This window comes from Malurus melanocephalus, unplaced genomic scaffold, assembly GCF_030028575.1.
Source record: "Malurus melanocephalus ecotype Western Australia unplaced genomic scaffold, MMel_1.1 scaffold_841, whole genome shotgun sequence".
Taxonomy (NCBI): domain Eukaryota; kingdom Metazoa; phylum Chordata; class Aves; order Passeriformes; family Maluridae; genus Malurus; species Malurus melanocephalus.
Genome location: NW_026624073.1, coordinates 114441 through 132586, shown reverse-complemented (window position 1 = coordinate 132586; position 18146 = coordinate 114441). Strand labels below are relative to the sequence as shown.

Sequence of the window (18146 nt, the reverse complement as noted above, 5' to 3'; positions counted from 1 at the left end):
AATATCCTGAATGTGGCAAAATTCTGCCTCTGACAAAGATTCATGATAAAATTCCGTGTCACTCCTCAGCACATTTCCTTGTGTCAGTCTGGAAAGGAGACAGGGGAAGAATTTGGAAGTTGGTAGAAGAAGGTGAGACAGAGATGGCAGAGCAGTTGGAAAGTTCTCCCTGCAGTTGGTAAATGTTTGAAGGATTCAGTGGAGTTGGGCAGAGAGGCCAAATGTCCTGACTCAGCAACTTCACGCTGTTCTGCAGCAAAGCTGTGGGAAATTTATGAATTTCAACTTCTGGTAAAGAAAATCAAATTTAGTGTTCCCTCCTTCTCCTCCTTCTCCTCCTTCTCCTCCTTCTCCTCCTTCTCCTCCTTCTCCTCCTTCTCCTCCTTCTCCTCCTTCTCCCCCCACATATTTTCCCTACAAATAATGCCATTTACTCCCTGTTGCTCAGTTTTCCATCCTTGACGTGGCTGATCCTTTGGACAGGTTCCTTTGTGCATTTTCAGCTCACAAAATKATCTCAGAGCTGAAGCCTCAGACCCCACATGTGCTTCACCGTGGTAATTCCATTTTTTTAAAAAATAATCCATTTCAAATGTCAACAATTAAATGACCACTTAKTCCTCCCAAGCAGAAGGGTCACAATGTGGCTGGATAATTACRAAAATTTAGAAATTGATTTATTTATTCAGAGCAGGGAAACTTTCTAGTTTGATGTTTAATTTTTGTCGAGTGCAAATCCATGTGGTTATAAATAAAAGCCACTACATTAAAAAAAAAAAAAAATCATTATTCTTTTCTTTGTAGTCCTTTAGGAGAAGAAGCTCTGTCCATTTAAACGGTGCCAAATCACAGAGAATCATTTTGATAAGATTTCTTGAGTTTGTTCATCTGTAATTCATCTGTGTATTTATTATTCTCCKTACTAATAAAGCTGCTCCTTCTGATTGCTGCTCAGTCTTATTAGAAAAATCTGGTTTTAATCAGTATTATGATTTAATTATGAATTATTAAGAAGAAGCCTCTCAGCTTGATTGCTGCAGAGAATATCTGAGTTAGAATCAGAGCACTGTGTGGGCTGAAACGGACCTGGAAGAGGAAATATTTTTCCTGAGCTGGAGGTAGAAAACTCTAATGGTGTGTCTGGGTAGCTGTGGGAATGAAAATGTCTCTCTTAAAACATTTCCAAAGGTCAGCTACACCTCCACACTAGGAACTAATTATATAATCCTGTGCTGGCATGGATATTTTGTGACAGAAGCCTTGAAGATAAATGATTATTTTCAGTTACAAAAGAGAATTAATTTAATTTTTTTCCTCCACTGTTTTCTTCCCAGAGCAAATAAAATAATTTTTCTAAGGAGAACTGTGTAGCATATAAAACTGTATGTTTTATTAATAAATATTGCTCTGCAATATATATCTGTCCAAGGATGGAGCTCATTTGCAGCTTTAGAAATAGCATTTATTAAAGGAAACATAAACTATTTTCTTCTTCATGGTTTTATTCTCATGGAACTGGGAAAGGAGTTGATATTAATAACTTGGTGTGAGACTCATCATCCATCAGTTKGGTGTTTTAAAACACAGAATCTGTGGGGGCTTGAGAGTGGAATATCCCAGGAGGGCTTGGGCTGTGGGATAAATCCACTATGGGATTTCTGGGCAGAATTAGGGGTTTATTCAATTTAAAGGATTTTGCTCAACAGAGCAAAAGGGAAATCATGGAGAACGAGTCTTTAGATCGTGTTGTTTCTCATATACAATGAATGATGATGGTCACTGTGATGATAATAATAATTCTTTAGTATTTTTGTTATTGATGCTCTTTTAAAATAATTGTTATTATAATTACTATTATTATTAGTGTTATAATGATCATTATTATTGCTCTTATCACTAATATTATTWTTATTCCATGAGTTCTTCCCCTCCTGTGGGAGCGTTGTCCCCTCCCTTAGCTCAGGAAGGGCTGGGTGGGGTGAAACAGCCAAATTCCACTTTGCAGATCCCATTCCTGGCCGAGGGCATCCGCATCCACGGGGAGAAGGTGACAGAAGCACTGAGGCCGTTCCACGAGAGGATGGAGGCRTGCTTCAGGCAGCTCAAGGACAAGGTGGAAAAGCAGTACGGCGTCCGCGCCATCGTGAGTATCTCTCAACTTCCTCCTTCCTAAATAGCGACAATTTCTTTAATTTTTGTGTATTTTGCGTGCCAGTTCCATTGAGCAAGAAAAGCAGTGTAGGTGCAGCAGTGCTGGTTGTTCCCAGGATTGTCCAATTGTGGAATGCTGAGCAGATGAGAGCAGAGATGTCAAGGAAGCCTCGGTGCTTTCATTTCCGAGCACGGGAGCGATTTCTGAGCTGCCCGCCTCCGTTTCTTGAAAGTCAAGATAATCCTTCAGTTTTGAAGGATTTGGGTTACAAAAATAGATTTAAAAACGGGCACTTAGCAGGATTGTGTTGGAGCTGAATGTCACCTTTCCACAGGTGGAATTCCTTGAGGGAAGCGAGGGCTGTTCTGCTCTGGGGTAGAGTGTGGGCAGGCAAGGAAACCACAGCTCCTTTTTCATGAGTTTAAAAGGAATGAAATTCCTGCTTTTCTCATTCCTACAAACTCTTTCCTGCTGCTGCTTTATCCTTAAAGGAAAGCCAAGAATTCCCGGTGTTTCCTGTGGAGGTTTRTTCTGCTTTTGAGTGTTGAGAGTGAAGGAAGGTCAGAACAAAGAAAGCAAAAGGCTTTGTAATTCAGGCTAGAACACTTGATAATTTAGTCAAAAATACATGGATTGGGTGAGATTAAATGATGATGACAAGGTGGGCATTGGGCACAGCTTGGACTCACTCTCAGAGGGCTTTCCCACCCTAAATAATTTTGGGATTCTGTCTAGAGCAGTGACATAAYACTGAGAACTGAGATCCTACAGGGAATGTGCCAGCCTTCATGGCATCCTTTGGTGTTCTGTTTGTGTTCCTTCCAATCCCATCGTGCAAATTTATATATTCAGGAAAAAGTTCAAACAGTAATTTATTCCCAGGCAGAACAGGACTAATTACCATTAATGATGGCTGCATGTCAGTCACTTCAGTAGTACCCATTTCCATCAGCAGAGAGATGACTGGAAAGTGGYGTTATCTCCCTAATTTCACTCTACCACCAGTAAGAACTTTCAGGATTGATGGAGTTTTATCGCTTCTGTCTTCCTTGTACAAGGCCAATTTACCAGTAGTTGACAGGGTGGAAAATACACCTGTAATTAAACAGCATGAGCTTCTTATTTGTTGACTGAAAGAGTTCAATTATTTTATGCATATATCAGTTATTAATGACTGACAAAGCCTGGAGAAATATTCAGAACTCTGAAATTGTCTGAAACAAGAACAAAACTTTCATTTATTTTCTTCTTAACCTGGTGCCACTKTGTAAAATCAGCTCTCCTGATGTTTTTGACATAAAATTTCTCCTTGTGGGTTTTTACTTTGGATTTTTTTTTGGTTTTAGAAAGTTCGCTTCATTTAAATGTATTGACAGGGCAGTCACGACAATGGCAGGGATGGATTAAAAAATTATTTGTAKAAAGTTTCTTTTTTAAAGGGAAGATGGGAAAAAGCATGGAAATACCACTGAAACAAATGAATTGCTGGAATATGCTTAAAATTATTCWTATGAGGACCTAACTGTTTCTCTCCAGTCATTTGGATGGATTTCCTTTAGAGCCTGTTTTTTTGTTGTTAACCACAATGTAGTGCATRTGATTGATTAATTAATTAATTAAATAATATCAAACCCTACATGGAAAAAAATCCATGGAACCTTTCCACGCTACCTCTGGCACGTGGCTCTGAGCTTTTTTGGGATTGAAGCAGTGAGATGTGGCGTTTCTTGGCTGCAGCTGGCGGGTCTGGACGAGCGGAGGGGCAGCCGGCCCCGCTCCATGGTCAGGTCCTTCACCATGCCATCGTCATCCCGGCCCCTGTCCGTGGCTTCTGTGTCCTCCCTGTCCTCAGACAGCACCCCATCCCGGCCTGGCTCTGATGGGTGAGTAAGGAATCCTCCTCAGGGGGGTCTCTGGGGCTGGAGGGTGCTCGGCATTCCCAGAACTCAGAGCTGAGAATGGCTGGGAGAGCTGGGGGGGCTCACATGGACAGGAGAAAGATCCAGGGAGAGCTCAGAGACCTTTCCAGGAGAGCCTGGAGAGGGAATCGGGACAAGGGATGGGGTCACACTGCCAGAGGGCAGAGATGGATGGGATTTTGGGCAGGAATTGTTCCCTATAGGGTGGGCAGCCCTGGCACAGGGTGCCCAGAGAAGCTGTGGCTGCCCCTGGATCCCTTGGAGTGCCCAAGGCCTTGGAGCAGCCTGGGACAGTGGAAGTGTCCCTGCCATGGAACTGGATGAGTTTGAGATCCCTTCCATCCCACACCACTCCAGGATTCTTTTAAGTGACAGCCTAATATTGTCCAAAACCCCCAACCCATGGAGACGTTTCTCTCCAGGTCTCCGTTTCCTAACAGAGATAAACAGAATGCTCTTTTTTGCCTTCTTTAACCAACTTAAACAAAACCTTCAAAMAACAACAAAAAYCCCMGAGAGGAGATAAATCCCCCTTTTTYRGGTATCACAGGTGTGTCAGTGCAGAARGGATGCTCTGCAGGCTGGGGGTACAGCCAGGCCTCCATGGGGRCAGGAAGGATTAGCTGARAGCTCAATCACAGCTTCTCACTTGGGCTGCCAGAGCAAAAGCTGCTTATGGCAAGATTGTGCTTCAAGACTTATCAAGATATTTCACATGAGACCTGGGAATTCTGTTGATAAGCCCTGTCTCACAGTCACAGCCCTCAAAGAGCAAAATAATCTGTTTGCTGTCTGGGCTTTCCGTGCAGCCTCACAAGTCCCTTCTCCCTCTTCCTTCCCTCGGGCACCCCTGTAAGCCAGAAATGCAATATTTAACCGAGGCAGCAGGTTTTAAAAGTCTTCTGAAGGGCTGCTGGCTTACAGGGATGTGCTGGAAACTCTTGTGAGCCTTCAGAGGGGAGTTATGACCTGACCAGAGACTGAAGGCATCAATTAAAATGAAATMCATTGCTATCACTGTGGGACAGTAGAGGTGATCCTAAATGTTCACTCATTCACCACAAAGTTGCCTTGCTGCAACTTGGGCAGGACAACCATCCCACGTTAGTGGGCAACTTTGTTTTGTCTCAGAAAAAAAATGGTGGGATTTTGGCTTTGGTTCTGGAAAATTCAGGAAAATGGCTCAGGGACKGCTGTTGCAGGTGCTGGTTTGAGCGTCTTCCCATCAATGAGCTTATGTAGAGTGGAAACAACAATGAAAAATAATAATAATTTGGGATATTGTCGCTGGACATTGCTGCTAATGGAGCGAATTGGGATAATGTCCCTGCAAATTGTGTGAAATAKGAATATTCCATTATTTCCCAGCACAGACTGTGGCCTGTACCTGCTTGCAGCTCCCTGCAGTGCTAAAAGAGTCCTTGGTTGRGAATTTYTGGTTTGGTTTTGGTTTTGCAATGTGTTGGTTTGAGACAGTCTTAAAACCCACCAGTGTAATTCTGTCTAGGTGGGATCTTGGTGATTTTTTGCATTTAGAATATAAAATAAATCATAAAATACCTTGTTTAGCTTAGAATGCTCCATGCCTGGAAGTGATGCCTCATCCCTGGCAGTGTCCAAGGCCAGGCTGGACAGGGCTGGGAGCAGCCTGGGACAGTGGGAGGTGTCCCTGCCATGGCAGGGGTGGCACTCAATTTCCCAGGTGCCACAGCAYGGAGAGTGGTGGAGCTGAATGAAAAACTCATTTTTTGCGTGAAATTCAGGAGTTCCTGTAGCCATAAACCAATAAATTTACTGCAGAGCAGGGAAATCCACAGCTCTGCTTCTCCAGCAGTTCTGCAGTAATTTTTATTATAAGACAATTATGATTGTTATGACCTTCTGCCCCCTCCTTCTCCCTCTAATGAGTTTTCCTGGATTAGCAAAGRGTCATTAACTCAAGCGAGGCTTGGGGAAACATGTAAATAAAAATTAGATGGTTTGAAAATAGCATTTTATTGATCTGAGCAACAACATTTTCCTTTAGGTTCGTGCTGGAGCCCCTCCTGCCWAAAAAGATGCATTCTAGGTCGCAAGATAAATTGGACAAGGATGACCTAGATAAAGATAAAAAGGAAAAGAAGAAGGAGAAGAGGAACAGCAAGCATCAAGAGATATTTGATAAAGAATTTAAATCTACTGATATTTCTCTGCAGCAGGCTGAAGCAGTGATCCTTTCAGAAACGGTAACTTTATTAGCCAGGAATGCTTTATCTAATTCTGAGCTGTGTTCCCTGTCCTTTGAAATCAGAATGTTGATTTTTTTTTTATTTACCGTTTAGTTACTTTGTAGACCAAAAATAACTCTGAGAGGCCTCACTACAATGTTAATGTACGCTGTTAATGTACATGCTAATGAATCAAAAACACAGATTTGATTTACAGTGGGGAAAGATCCTCTGAAAATCTTCACCCAAAGCTCTGTGTGACTGGTGGATAAAAGGAGGAGATGGTACAGCATAACTGAAATAAATACCATGATCCCAGCAGCCTTTGGGATGGATGTTTCCCTCTGGATATGGATGGTCTCTCTGTTTCACTGGACAGGKTTTGGGGGATGGATWTTCCAAGGTCATTCCAGCGGCGCTYGCGTGTTCTCCAAGGGCTGCTGGGAGCAGCAAATCCCGAGCAGTTCCTGTGTGTAAGGATATTAAACCCAGGCCATATCTCCCTTAAACCCTCTCTTCTTGGCGTGGATTTAATTCRCTGGAACTGTCCTCAAGGCTTAGGTAACCTGAGAGAAGTTGGAGCTGGGAAATTGAAAGCAGCGATTGCTAAAGCTGGAGCGGGGAGARCRTGAACTGACTGTGACCTCCAAATCTCTGCCTGGACACCTGTTTGGAGGCCAGGGTTTAAAACTTGCCTCCCAGAAATGAATGTAATGGTCTTTTGAAGATTTTGTACTTGTAGAGCCAACTTTTCGCTCAGCAGTCTTGTTGGAGCTGTGGCATTTACATTGGATTTTGAAATGATTTTTCTCTCACTTGTGATAAGTGGATCCTGTAATTCTTTCGGTTTGGGATTTATAGGGAAATATTATTTAAATGTTCAGCTGCACTTCCTCTGTTTTCTGGATTTTCCCCTCCTTTTCCACCCAGAGATGAGTTAATCTCTCACACTTGTCTGGTGACACCCTGAAAAATCAAAGTTGTTTTGTTTAATGTGCTCAGTCAAAATCTCCAGTAAAATCCCATCTGGGGCTCTCAGGCTTTTTACCTTTGAAACCAATGAGTTTTGCCATTGACTTCTGTAAATTTTGGATGAGCCTTGGTTTGTTTAAATGGAGATTCTTCCTGCCAGAGCCAGCCAGGTGAGCATCATTTTGCACAGATTTCTGTGTCTCATGGTTGTGCTGCAGCACATTTGGATTWGCACCTTGCAGCAGCTGTATTTTGACTGAATTGACTGAGAACAGCAGTGACAGGACTTCCCCTGGCATCTCCCAGATCCCAAACGGACCAGCAGATCCTGTGGRATGTCACAGAAGGAACAAATTGTATTTCAGGGCAGCTGAGTCAGTTGGAGCAGCTGGGAGGCATCCAAGGATTCTGGGGAGCCAGTTGGAGTCATCATAAGGTCACTGTCAGCTCTCTGAGGTCTTGGACTTTGGAAAAGCTTGTTTATGACTGGAAAAAAAGCAAATTCTATCTGGGAAGGAGGGCAGCATCACCCTTCAGGGCAAATTCCCATTTGTCATCCGAGGAGAAAAAAACCATCAAAGCCCATCGTGGTTTAACTCAAGTTTTTTTCCAGTGTTCCCAGTCAAGAGCTTTCAGCGCCYGACTGGTGTGGGCAATATTCCCCTGGTGATGGAGAGGGAAGGAAATTAACTGTCAGAACCGGTTACTTACAGTTACTTTGAGCTTCTTCAAGTGCACAGATCAATAATATGAAAAGGAGTTTACTGTTGAGAGAAAAACTCTCCCTTTTCAGCCTCTGCAAGAGCCTCGGCGAGCTCCAAAACGATCAAGTTGATTCAGGATGTTTGGAGTCTGGGGGGTTCATTTTTAGGTGAAGCAGAAGAACCACGCTCCTAAGATGAGTTTACATGAGTGGTTGCCCAATTCCCGCTGCTGTCTTATGGAATTTTGAACAGATAACATCAAGGAGTTTAAGGATAAAATTTGTCCTAAAATTTTTCCGTGCTGGAGGCATCCCCTGTCAATGCTACAAAGGGAAATTTGTGGTAGGAATTCAGGTTTGCCATTGTTCAGTGTTTGTGTGTAAATTCCCTTTTGAAGTTGCAATAAGTGTCGTATGAAGAAAAAGAAATTTGGGCTGTCCTACATGAGAAATGTGGRAGCAGAAAGTTTGCTGGGTTAAAAAGAGGTGATGAAATGGACAGGGGAAAAAAAGAAGATTGGCTTTTTTTTAGAAAAAGTTTGGAGTACAGATTTGACTAGAAATGGAAATTAAGCTTTTAAAAGTTTCTAAAGTAAGATTTTAGTAATTAATACCATTAGTTACTAAGTTTTTTATTATAGATGTTGGGTTAATTCTGCTGAGAATTTTACAGCTCRTTCTGCTGTCACTCATTCAATTATTACACTTCAGTTATTTGGTGAATTTTCTAACAGATTTTGAGTTCTGACTTCTGAAATATTTGGGKATTTTACAGCAGAAGGCAAATTGACAGGTAATACCAAACGAGAGAAATGCCAACCAATGGCCATTCCCATCCCTGCAGAGCTTCTGCTGCTCTTTCCAACGACATTGTCTAAAGAAACGAAGGTTTCCAGTCTTATGYAGGATCTTCTTTTTTCCAATCAAATGAATCATCCTGGAAGWACATGGGGAGCTTCTCAAACTGCARAATTATTTCAAGCAGCTTTTACATTTGCTTTGAAAAGGAGCATTCAGAGGCCGTTTAATTGCGTGGTTTAAATACTCCTTCCCAAATTTCACTGTACTCACCATGAATTTATTGACTGATCAAACCTCAGGCCTTAATTACACAAGATAACAGAGATAAATGAAGCACTTCAGTATGTGAAGATGAGCAGGAATATCTTCATAGTTTCCTAGAGATTTATTATCTGCTTTTAAGTATCACATCAGCTTCTTCAGCAGAAATTGTCCTCGTTAGTGCTTTGATCCCAGGAGCTGAGGTCAGGTAGTTACCAGAGCACTTGAAGGCTCGTGTTGGAAATCAGAAGAAAAGGCTGGATTTTATYGATTCAGTGGTGTCTGACATCACTCACCATTGATCTGCCCTTCGTTAGACCAAAAAAAAAATTAGCAGTGGCTTCGTTATGGATTGGTGGCCTCCCAAGARCTCATATTCCTCAGCAGATCTGGGATTGATGTGGAGCTGTCRGAGGAGGCCAAGGATTGTCAATCACAGGAGAAGTCAACATTTGTTTAAGGAGCTGCAGACAGGGTTAACTTGGGAACTGACTGCAGTTGGTTTTTCTCTTGATCCTGGCCTGTTTCTCTCCCCAATTAACATATTTTCCTTCGTTGTTTTTTTTATAATTACCTGCCCCTGAAAAAGTGATTGCTTTGCTTATCCATTCTAYTAAAAATACGCTTTAAAGGATCTGGAAAGCAGAAACTTTTGGAGTCTCTAGGATTTGAATTTTAGCATCAGAAAATTTCTGAGAGGTTACCCCGAGGTCTTGATGAACTTTCCAAGGAAAGGTACATCCGTTTGTTGTAGAAGGGTCTCACAGGCACARCCTTTGATGCAAAGCCCTTTAGGGTTTGTTTTCTGAAAACAAAAGGAAGCATTTCTACGTCATTTCAGGTTTCTCCTTCACAACATTCTTCATAAAAACCCAAACAYTGGGAAATGACAAAACCCTTTGAACAAGCCTGGATTGCTGCTGGCACTTTCTGTTCTGTCTCAGTGCAGCACCTTGGAGTAATTCCCCTCTTAACTTCAGGCTGCTGCTCCATTTTCKGGGATCTGCTGGAAATGAAAAGCTCCTTTTTTCACTGTTACTATGGGGGTGGTGAATGGGGAACATCAGTCGAGCTCAGAATTAAACTCAGTCAAAAGAATTACCTTTACTAAAGCATGAGTTGCCCATCAGATTACAAATATCTTTTGAGGGTTTCTGATGGGAAATTTGAATGGATTATGARGCAGCCAGAGCAAAAAATGGGATGTTTCAGTGAATTAAATGTAAGCGAAGCCAGGAACCACCAAGAAAACGTTTCTGGACAGATGATGTCTTCATCAGAAGAGAGTTYCACCTGCAAAGGATTAAAGAGAGAAATTTTAACAGGAAAGTAGAGCCGTGTGAGGAAAAATAAAGATTTTGGGCGCTGTATAATCTGGTGTAAGGCTATGAACTCCCTCAGCTGTTATTAACCAAGAGTTTGGGACATTTGTTAAGGCCAGGCTGTGGGGAGCTGGGATCCCTTGGGGGAAGGGAAGGACCTGGAGCTGTGGGTCAGCAATTTTGGGCGTCAGCCCTGCCCTCGCCCTGCTCAGGGTGAAACGCGGCCGTTCAGGCTCTGACACTCAGTCCTGAGCATCCCCTTGTAAGAGACGGTACAGCAGTCCCTCATCTGCCTCACGATCCTCGAGATGGACAGAGACTGAGCACCCAAAAACCCCAAGGGGGAAGAAGGGGGACTTTTGCTCAAAGAAGTCTGGGCCAGATCAAGGTGGGATGTCTGCCAGGTGGCAGTGCTCAGGCTGCTGAACAAGGTGTAAGCCCCAGTGGACCACGTCGTCGTGGAGGAGAGCTGCATGGTTTGTGCTGTACACCTGACAAAACAATGGGCAATCTTTCCCCAACTCTTGGCCAATTTCCCCTGCATTGGGACCTCTTGGACAGCTGCTGCACACTTTCGAAAAGACTATAAGAGGCTTTCAGAGAAAATCCCTACGAGTACTTCCCACAGATGAAGATGAATCGATGGGATCCAGACCTCGAGGATTTTGTTGGAGCCGTTGGTAGCTATAACCCCACCCTCTCTCTCTCACTCTCTCTCTTTTTCTCCCTCTCACCCTCTTCTATTGCATAAATCATGTTGTTGCCACTCAATAAAAGTGCTTATGATTTTGAATAAATACTTGTCCCTCCTCTTTTGCACTCTGAGATTCAGTTAACGAACCATCACGACTTCTGCTTGTTTCGAGCAGATCATGACACCCCTCCCCGTTGTKTCCCCCCAGATCAGCCCCCTGAGGCCGCAGAGACCCAAGAGCCAGGTGCTGACAGCCATGGGCGAGCGTCGCTTCTCCGTGTCGCCGGCACCGCCCGGCTCGCAGCTGACACCGCCACCCATCACCCCGCGGACCAAACTCGCCTTCAGCATCCAGCCCGGTAAGGCTGCCCTGGAAATCGATTCCCTTTCCATGTGGAATGTATTTCCTCAGCATTTCTTTGCGCCCTGCTTTGAGTCGAGTCGCTCCTTTGGCCATCACCAGGGCATTTCTTGCACCAGATATTTCTTAACCTCATACCTTTGCCGAAAAAATGGTTTCACCTTTTGACAAAAGCAGGCAAAATTGTTGCAKTGAAACAGTTTCTTTTCATGTAATCATTAACAATTAATTAGGTGCAGAATAACAGTCAAAAATTCATGTTGTATTTGATCCTGTATTGAGTGTTCGAAGCATAAAGGCTTAAAAAGCAATAGTTTTTTTGTAATTGTACGTTAAAAAAAYATGTCTTTGATATGTTGTGAGTACAAGCCAGAAGGGAAAATAAAGGTCAGTCTTTTTGAAGTAGTTTTTTGTTTGACATTGACATCTTTCACTCAGTTTTTTTCTGTAAAATATCATCTGTTTGCTTCATTCTGCAGCAAACCCTATTGCAAAGCTGGGAGTGATCCAACACCTATTTCTTTCCCAGTACTCTTTCCCAAAACCTGTTATTCTGAGTTTGCAGCTGCCAGCGTGTGACAAAAAGGAAAAAAAAAATTCTTTTTGATACATGTRCCCAAATCCTGCAGTGGTCAAGAGTTCAGTGGTAGTAAGGAGAACAGATGGTCAGTCTTAAGAAACAAATCTTGCTCCATCAAGGTTTTATTTATTGGTTTTGGTAGTTGAAATTTTTTTCCCTTAAATAGTCAGACAACCAAAGCAAATATTTTGATTATGATGAACCCGTAGCTCTCACCTTTCTTTACAATTTTATAGCCAAAAACTACCAGGATGCTAGAAACTGGGAATATCGAGAAGTAAAAGATATATTCTCCTGCAAAATATATATTTTTAATTGGATTATTTGTTCATATGTACATTTTATTAGCACTTAATTTGATTTCTCTTTGTAAGAAATGTCTGAAGTTCACAGGTATTTCTGAGAATATTCATGTGCTGGAGATTGGTGGGTGTTACAAAAAATAGACTCATCTTATTGCACTGGTCCATAATCATTTGAGAAATTACAGTGATAAATTTTTTTTTAGGAACACCAAGGATAAAGAAGTTCCTTCGGAGCCCAAATTGGCTAAAAGCAGTTAATGGGTTGCTAAGCAATGCTGGCTGCTTGTTAGCTGGCAGTTTAGGAGAATGGAGTGTAAAATGGGATCATTAGAGTGAGATGAAAAAGGAGTCCCTTAACTGATATCTGGCAGTGTCCAGCAAGGAGTGAATATTCAGAGCACACTGATCCCATGAACCACCTCGAATAATGAATATCAATGAATAATGAGGGCACCCAGAAATGCTGGGGCATTGTTTGTGTAGTGAACGTGGTACTGGGGTGCAGTTTACCTGAACTGGGCAGGAGGAAGTTCATAGATTTGCAGTAAATAGACTTTAGATTTTCTTGAGACAACACTGGAAATTCCCGAAACTTTTGTTCAATACCAGGGTAGATCCTCCCTGGATTTCAGTGAACTCTGGGAAAGATTAGAGACTTGGGCAAATCATGGATTTGCATGATGGGATCTTGTTCTTCCACTAAACAGAGTCCAGATAAATGCAAACACGTTTTCAGGGTGTTTGATGAGCTGTTACTGTGGCTGGGAACGCTCTGCCCACATTTGCAGGGATTTATTGCTGCCTTGCAATGGGATGGGGTTGGGAAGGTGCCATGGACAGGCTGCAGGGGCACAGCAGGGGCTGCAGGAAATTCCAGGAGTTGGGGAATGYGGGGAAAGGGGGAGAAGCAGAGCAGGACACATTCCATGGACAGTTGGGTTCCATCCAKGYTCTTCAAGCAGAGTTGCCTCCACTCCTTGTTTCCTCTGCAGCTCTGCTGAAAACATTCCTCACCTGCCTTTCCATGGATCCTCCAAAGATTTGTTCAAAGAAACCAAGGATTTCGGTTATTCCTGAAAAAAATGGTCCCACCATCCTTTGGGAGCACTTTGGCTTAGGTGAAGTTACAAGTTTTATCATGGAAGAAGTTCTATCATGTTAGTTGAAAAAATATCATGCAAAATGCAAAGCTGAAATGTTCAGGGTGGTTAAATTCACTTTATTTTGGGCAAATTGTGTGTTATTATACWCCCTTTCAGTTTCCCAAGGAATGTCTGCAAAGAGGCCAAAAAACACGGCTTGTTTCTAGTAAAGACAGGAAGAAGGTTTCTATTTCTGAAATAGGTTTTGCTAAAGTCCTAACTAAACACAAAAGAAAATGCCATTTCCCACTTTTATCCTAAACTTCRTGGAARAAGCAAYCAWAYAAATCMATRKATATATATATTTAGATAAAATATAKATGTATAGRTGTGTGGTTGTGGGTGAGRTGWGCAGGACCTGTGCCAGGAGTTGTTTTGTGCCMTTAAATGTCTCAAATTCCTGAGCTCTTTAGATGTGCAGAATGGATGGGGAATTCATTCCCAGGATCAACATTTCCAGCTGCAGTTTAAACCATGAGCTGGGCAGGAGCAGATTCTCATGGAGATCCTTAAAGGAAACTCTTATGGATGTCTGGGGGATGGAGAAATCCTCTCGGTGGAAAAGGAAGGATGAAAAACAGGAGCAATGGAAAAAACAGTGAGAAATGCAGGTCCTGGTGGACAAACAACATTTTCCAGCCTCATGGAGAAACCACTGGAAATGTGAAGTCCCAGGATGGAAAAAAATCCTTTTTTTAGTGTAGGCAAGAGTTCAGGTGGAGGGATGAGGAGTAAAATTACAGTTTTCAGTGACAAATCAATGGAGCCACCTCAGAGTTAAATCGTGGTAGTGAGAGGCCATTTTAGAGAACAATAAAATCACAAAATTTGAATAAAATATTGATATGGACTTTGCAATAAAAACATCTGCATAAACAAGTCCCTCCACTTGTTTCACAAATCACCCCAGTAAACATAAAATCGAAATCACCTTCWTTTTTTTTCAGTTTTCCTAAATAAYGTTCCCWCATTTATAAAAAATCGTTTCAGTTTCTTATCTCGTAGAGATCACAGTGGGTTTTATTAAAATGACTGAATCRAAATGACTGTGTTAAAATGACTGAATTACCCTGAAATACGCCGTGGGTGGATTTCTCCCCCAAAACCGATGTATCACTCAGGCCTCCATAAACTTTATTGTCCCTCAGGCTATTTGCCTCTCCAGCACATACCTGGGAGGATTTATCTGCTAAGAGAAGGGAATTTTCTCCCCAGCAAACGAGAATAATGAATGTTCAGTACTTYCTCGTGCGTGATTTTATTTACTCAACGACTAATGGCTGCTCATTTGTTATAGTTACCTGGAGCCTGAAAGTTTTGGAGAGAGATGTACTTAATTCTAGGCTTTCACTTGTGCATTTTATTAACAGGGAACTTTTATTTTACTGGGAGGAAGTCAATAAAACTTAGCTCGATTATATTTTCTTCTTGCGCTTAGCAAAACTTGTATCATGTTTTAATGTTCAAGGTGAGCTTCGAGATGCGAAAATTTTATTTTCTGAGCTTGTGAATATTTTGGTGGAAAAGGTGAAGGGAATTTTTTTTTTAAATTAAAAATGGGAGGTTTTTCAAGATTTTGAGGGTATTTTAAAATGAGCCCAATGTGAATGCACAGCCAGGTTGAACGGGATGGTGGAAATTGTCCCTGCCCATGGACTGTGTGATCCATGAAGTCCCTTCCAACTCAAACCATTCTGGAATTGCAGGATTCAGCTGCTGGAAGAGTTAACCCAGTGCTGTTTTCTCCAGGTCTGGAGCTGAATGGGATGTCCAGCTCTGACATCCCCGACGTTCCCCCTCCTCTGCCCCTCAAAGGAAGCACGGCYGACTACGGGAACCTCATGGAGAGCCAGGAGCTGATCAGCCCCACCACGTCCCCCCCTGCCCACCAGCGGGTGAGTGCCCCAAAAACGATCCCTTTGAGCTTTGCTTGGTACCCAGAGCCCTCCCAGCTGAGCTGGAATCCTGCTCCACATCCAGCAGCTGATCCCGGGGGTTCTGTGGGGTCAGGAAAGGGAGGAGGGAGGGMGTTGCTCACAGGGACCTGCCCAAAGGAAAGCTGGATCCGTTCTGGTGGAGTCCAAGCCAGATGTTGTCAGGTTTGGTGGGAAGAGCTTGAACAAACAGGRTGAGCTCTGAGCAGCAAATTGGATTTAAGAGTGTGAGGAAAATTTATCCACAAAGGTTGATGTCCCAAAAGGAGACAGAGGAGCCCTGTAACTTTATTCAAATAAAGGGAGAATCCATGGGTTATTTCCATGGGTTCTCTCCAATTTCTGGAGGATGCAGCCTCCTCTTTATCCCAATTTCCCGGCTGCATTTCCCTCTCTCTTCTCCCATGGCTGAGGTAATGGAGACTGGTACAAACTTCCCCAGATCCCCTAATACAGACCCCATCTAATGTGCATCCCCCCCTTTTTATTCTTTGTGTCTCTGTTCTTTTTCTCTCAGTGCAGGGATTTARCCCTGCCTTGGGTCAGTACCAGTCTGTGCCAATGAGTGGAATTCCTSTGGAATTTATGSTTCCATCATTKCTCCTTTCACCTGTCAGKAYCYRSCCTTATCTCCTAGCAGACCCCACAGATKATTTGTWAAGACACCTCCCTCTCATTCCTTTCAAGRGCCCWTCAGTGCTRTGTCAGGAAAGRAAATAAAACCTRTCCCTGCCATCCTCCCTTCCTGCAGCTCCCTTTCTGCCCACATTCCATCACCATCCCATCACCACTCATTTCCTGGAGGCAAACCCCCCTGTCCCCTTGGAGGGAATGAGCTCAGAAACTCCTCATCATCAACAGGCTTTGGAGATTGCTGAACAAAATTCTCTTTTTCAGCTTGGTTTCCTGTAGCTGRAAGCTTTTAAAAATAATGTGGTCTTTTTCTTTCAAGCAGCACTTTTGAGAAATGCCTTTTGTTTTCTTTAGGGGCAAAGAAAATGCTTTTAAAGGGTGTGGTGGGTTGACCCTGGTGGTGCCCACCAAAGATACTCCATCGATCCCCTCCTCAGCTGGATGGGAGAGAAAAAATATCATGAAAGTGAAAGAGATAAGGACAGGGAGTGATCACTCACCCCTTACCCCCAAAACAGGCTTGGCTTGGGAAATTAATTGAATTTATTACCAGTCAAATCAATTAAACCCCACAAGGTCACAAGTTTTTTTGACTTTGAAACGTCAAACTTTGACCGAGCTGTTTTGGGCAAAAATTTCCCAATGGAGCTGATCCCTTTTTATGTGCAGAGGTGTCTTCCAGGATTCCTCTGAACTTCAGCATTCTAGTGAAATTCTGTTGAGTGATTTGCTTTCTAGCAAATTTTGTGGTGAGAGAAAGCATTTCTAACCTCGGCAGAGGCAGGCAGGAATTGGGTTTGACTCTGGGTTGTGTTTAACACAGACTATYCCAGTGCACAAATCCAGCTTTTCCATGGTTGAAATTGTGCCTTTGTTGTTGCAGGAATTGAGGATTTTCTGACTGAATGGGGGAAAAAAAAAACAGGTATAGAAGTAACTTSAGGAGTGTGAATAGTGATACTCAAACCACCTTATTTTCATCTTTATTTGCACTGAAAAATTCCCCATTCCCATTTTCCCTTCCATAGTTGTTCCCCAGGGCTGGCTCATTTTCATCAATATTTTCACTTTTCCTCTCATTTCCATCAAAGTTTACTACACTCCTAACCTTATAACCCATTTCCCCAGCTCCTGTCTCAGGGGCCAGCTCTCATTTGTCCTGAATACAGACCTCTAAGTGGAAAATTACAGAATGTACAGCGGGGCTGCTGAGAGCTTTGTCTAAGGAATCCATCTTTGGGAAAAAAAAGCTGAGAAATTCAAATTAAGATTCACATTTCTTCAGCTCCTTGCTGCATAAGCTCCAGAGCAGTAAATTCATTTTGTATGATGTGCTGTAAGGTTTAGGCCGTGGTAGTAGCTCAGGATTGCCAAGGTGAGTTCAATTTTTAGCTAAAAAGTATTAAACAACGATAAGAAACAAAATCCTGGTAGCCAGGGAGGTTTTTTCCCTGCCTTGTGAGGCTTTTGAGGGGTTTCCCCTCTGGAATTAGATGTTTTTAGTCGCTGTACAACTCCCAGATGCCATGGGGGTGATTTTTGGAGGCTGGAGATCGCTCAGATGCCAGCCCAGGCTGTGACCTTGTGCAGCTCCTGTACCTGCCACCAGCAGCATTTCCACATCATTAAATGGGAGTTCATAAAAATAGTACCAATGTGCTCCCGTGACTTTTTTTGCAAAGTTTTATTCAGCTCTTAATATTTTTGCTCTTTACAGTCTTGATTGCTCAGACTACTTTCATTTTTTTTGCTGTATTTTGTCACTATAGGAGTAGACCCCACTTTTTCACCTTCAGCATTGAAGGGCTTAATAGCTGAGTAATATTAAATAATAATAYAGCTTAATAATATAGTATTAAATAATTATAGTATTAAAATTAAAATAAATATAGTATTAAATAATAATAATAAAGATAATAATGAATAATAATAAAAAATCCTTAATAAATTTGATTTAATAGCTGAGAAATGCAGTCAGGTACAGGCTGCATCTCTTTAGCCAACTCTCCAAAATTCTCTTTAGCATCTGTATTTTGATAAGCTTCCCAAGATGATGGGATGTGGTTTCACTGCAGGGCCAGCAGTGACTCGATGATCCTCATGGGTCYCTTCCACTGTTCTGGGATTCTGTATTTGGTTTAGAATTGATTTTGGAAAAGG

At 42.5% G+C, this 18146-nt stretch overlaps 1 protein-coding gene across 1 annotated transcript in view; it reads left to right on the top strand.

Annotated features, from left to right (window-relative positions):
* Positions 1-18146, top strand: part of LOC130585176 (dedicator of cytokinesis protein 1-like) — a gene marked incomplete at its 5' end in the record, with an annotated part of 68728 nt that overhangs the window by 45307 nt on the left and 5275 nt on the right. Inside the window, 5 exons of the mRNA XM_057385557.1 lie at positions 2006-2143; positions 3890-4035; positions 6098-6296; positions 11240-11390; positions 15169-15314. Of these exons, the coding sequence (XP_057241540.1) occupies positions 2006-2143; positions 3890-4035; positions 6098-6296; positions 11240-11390; positions 15169-15314 (780 nt within the window). The remainder of the gene's footprint in view (positions 1-2005; positions 2144-3889; positions 4036-6097; positions 6297-11239; positions 11391-15168; positions 15315-18146) is intronic.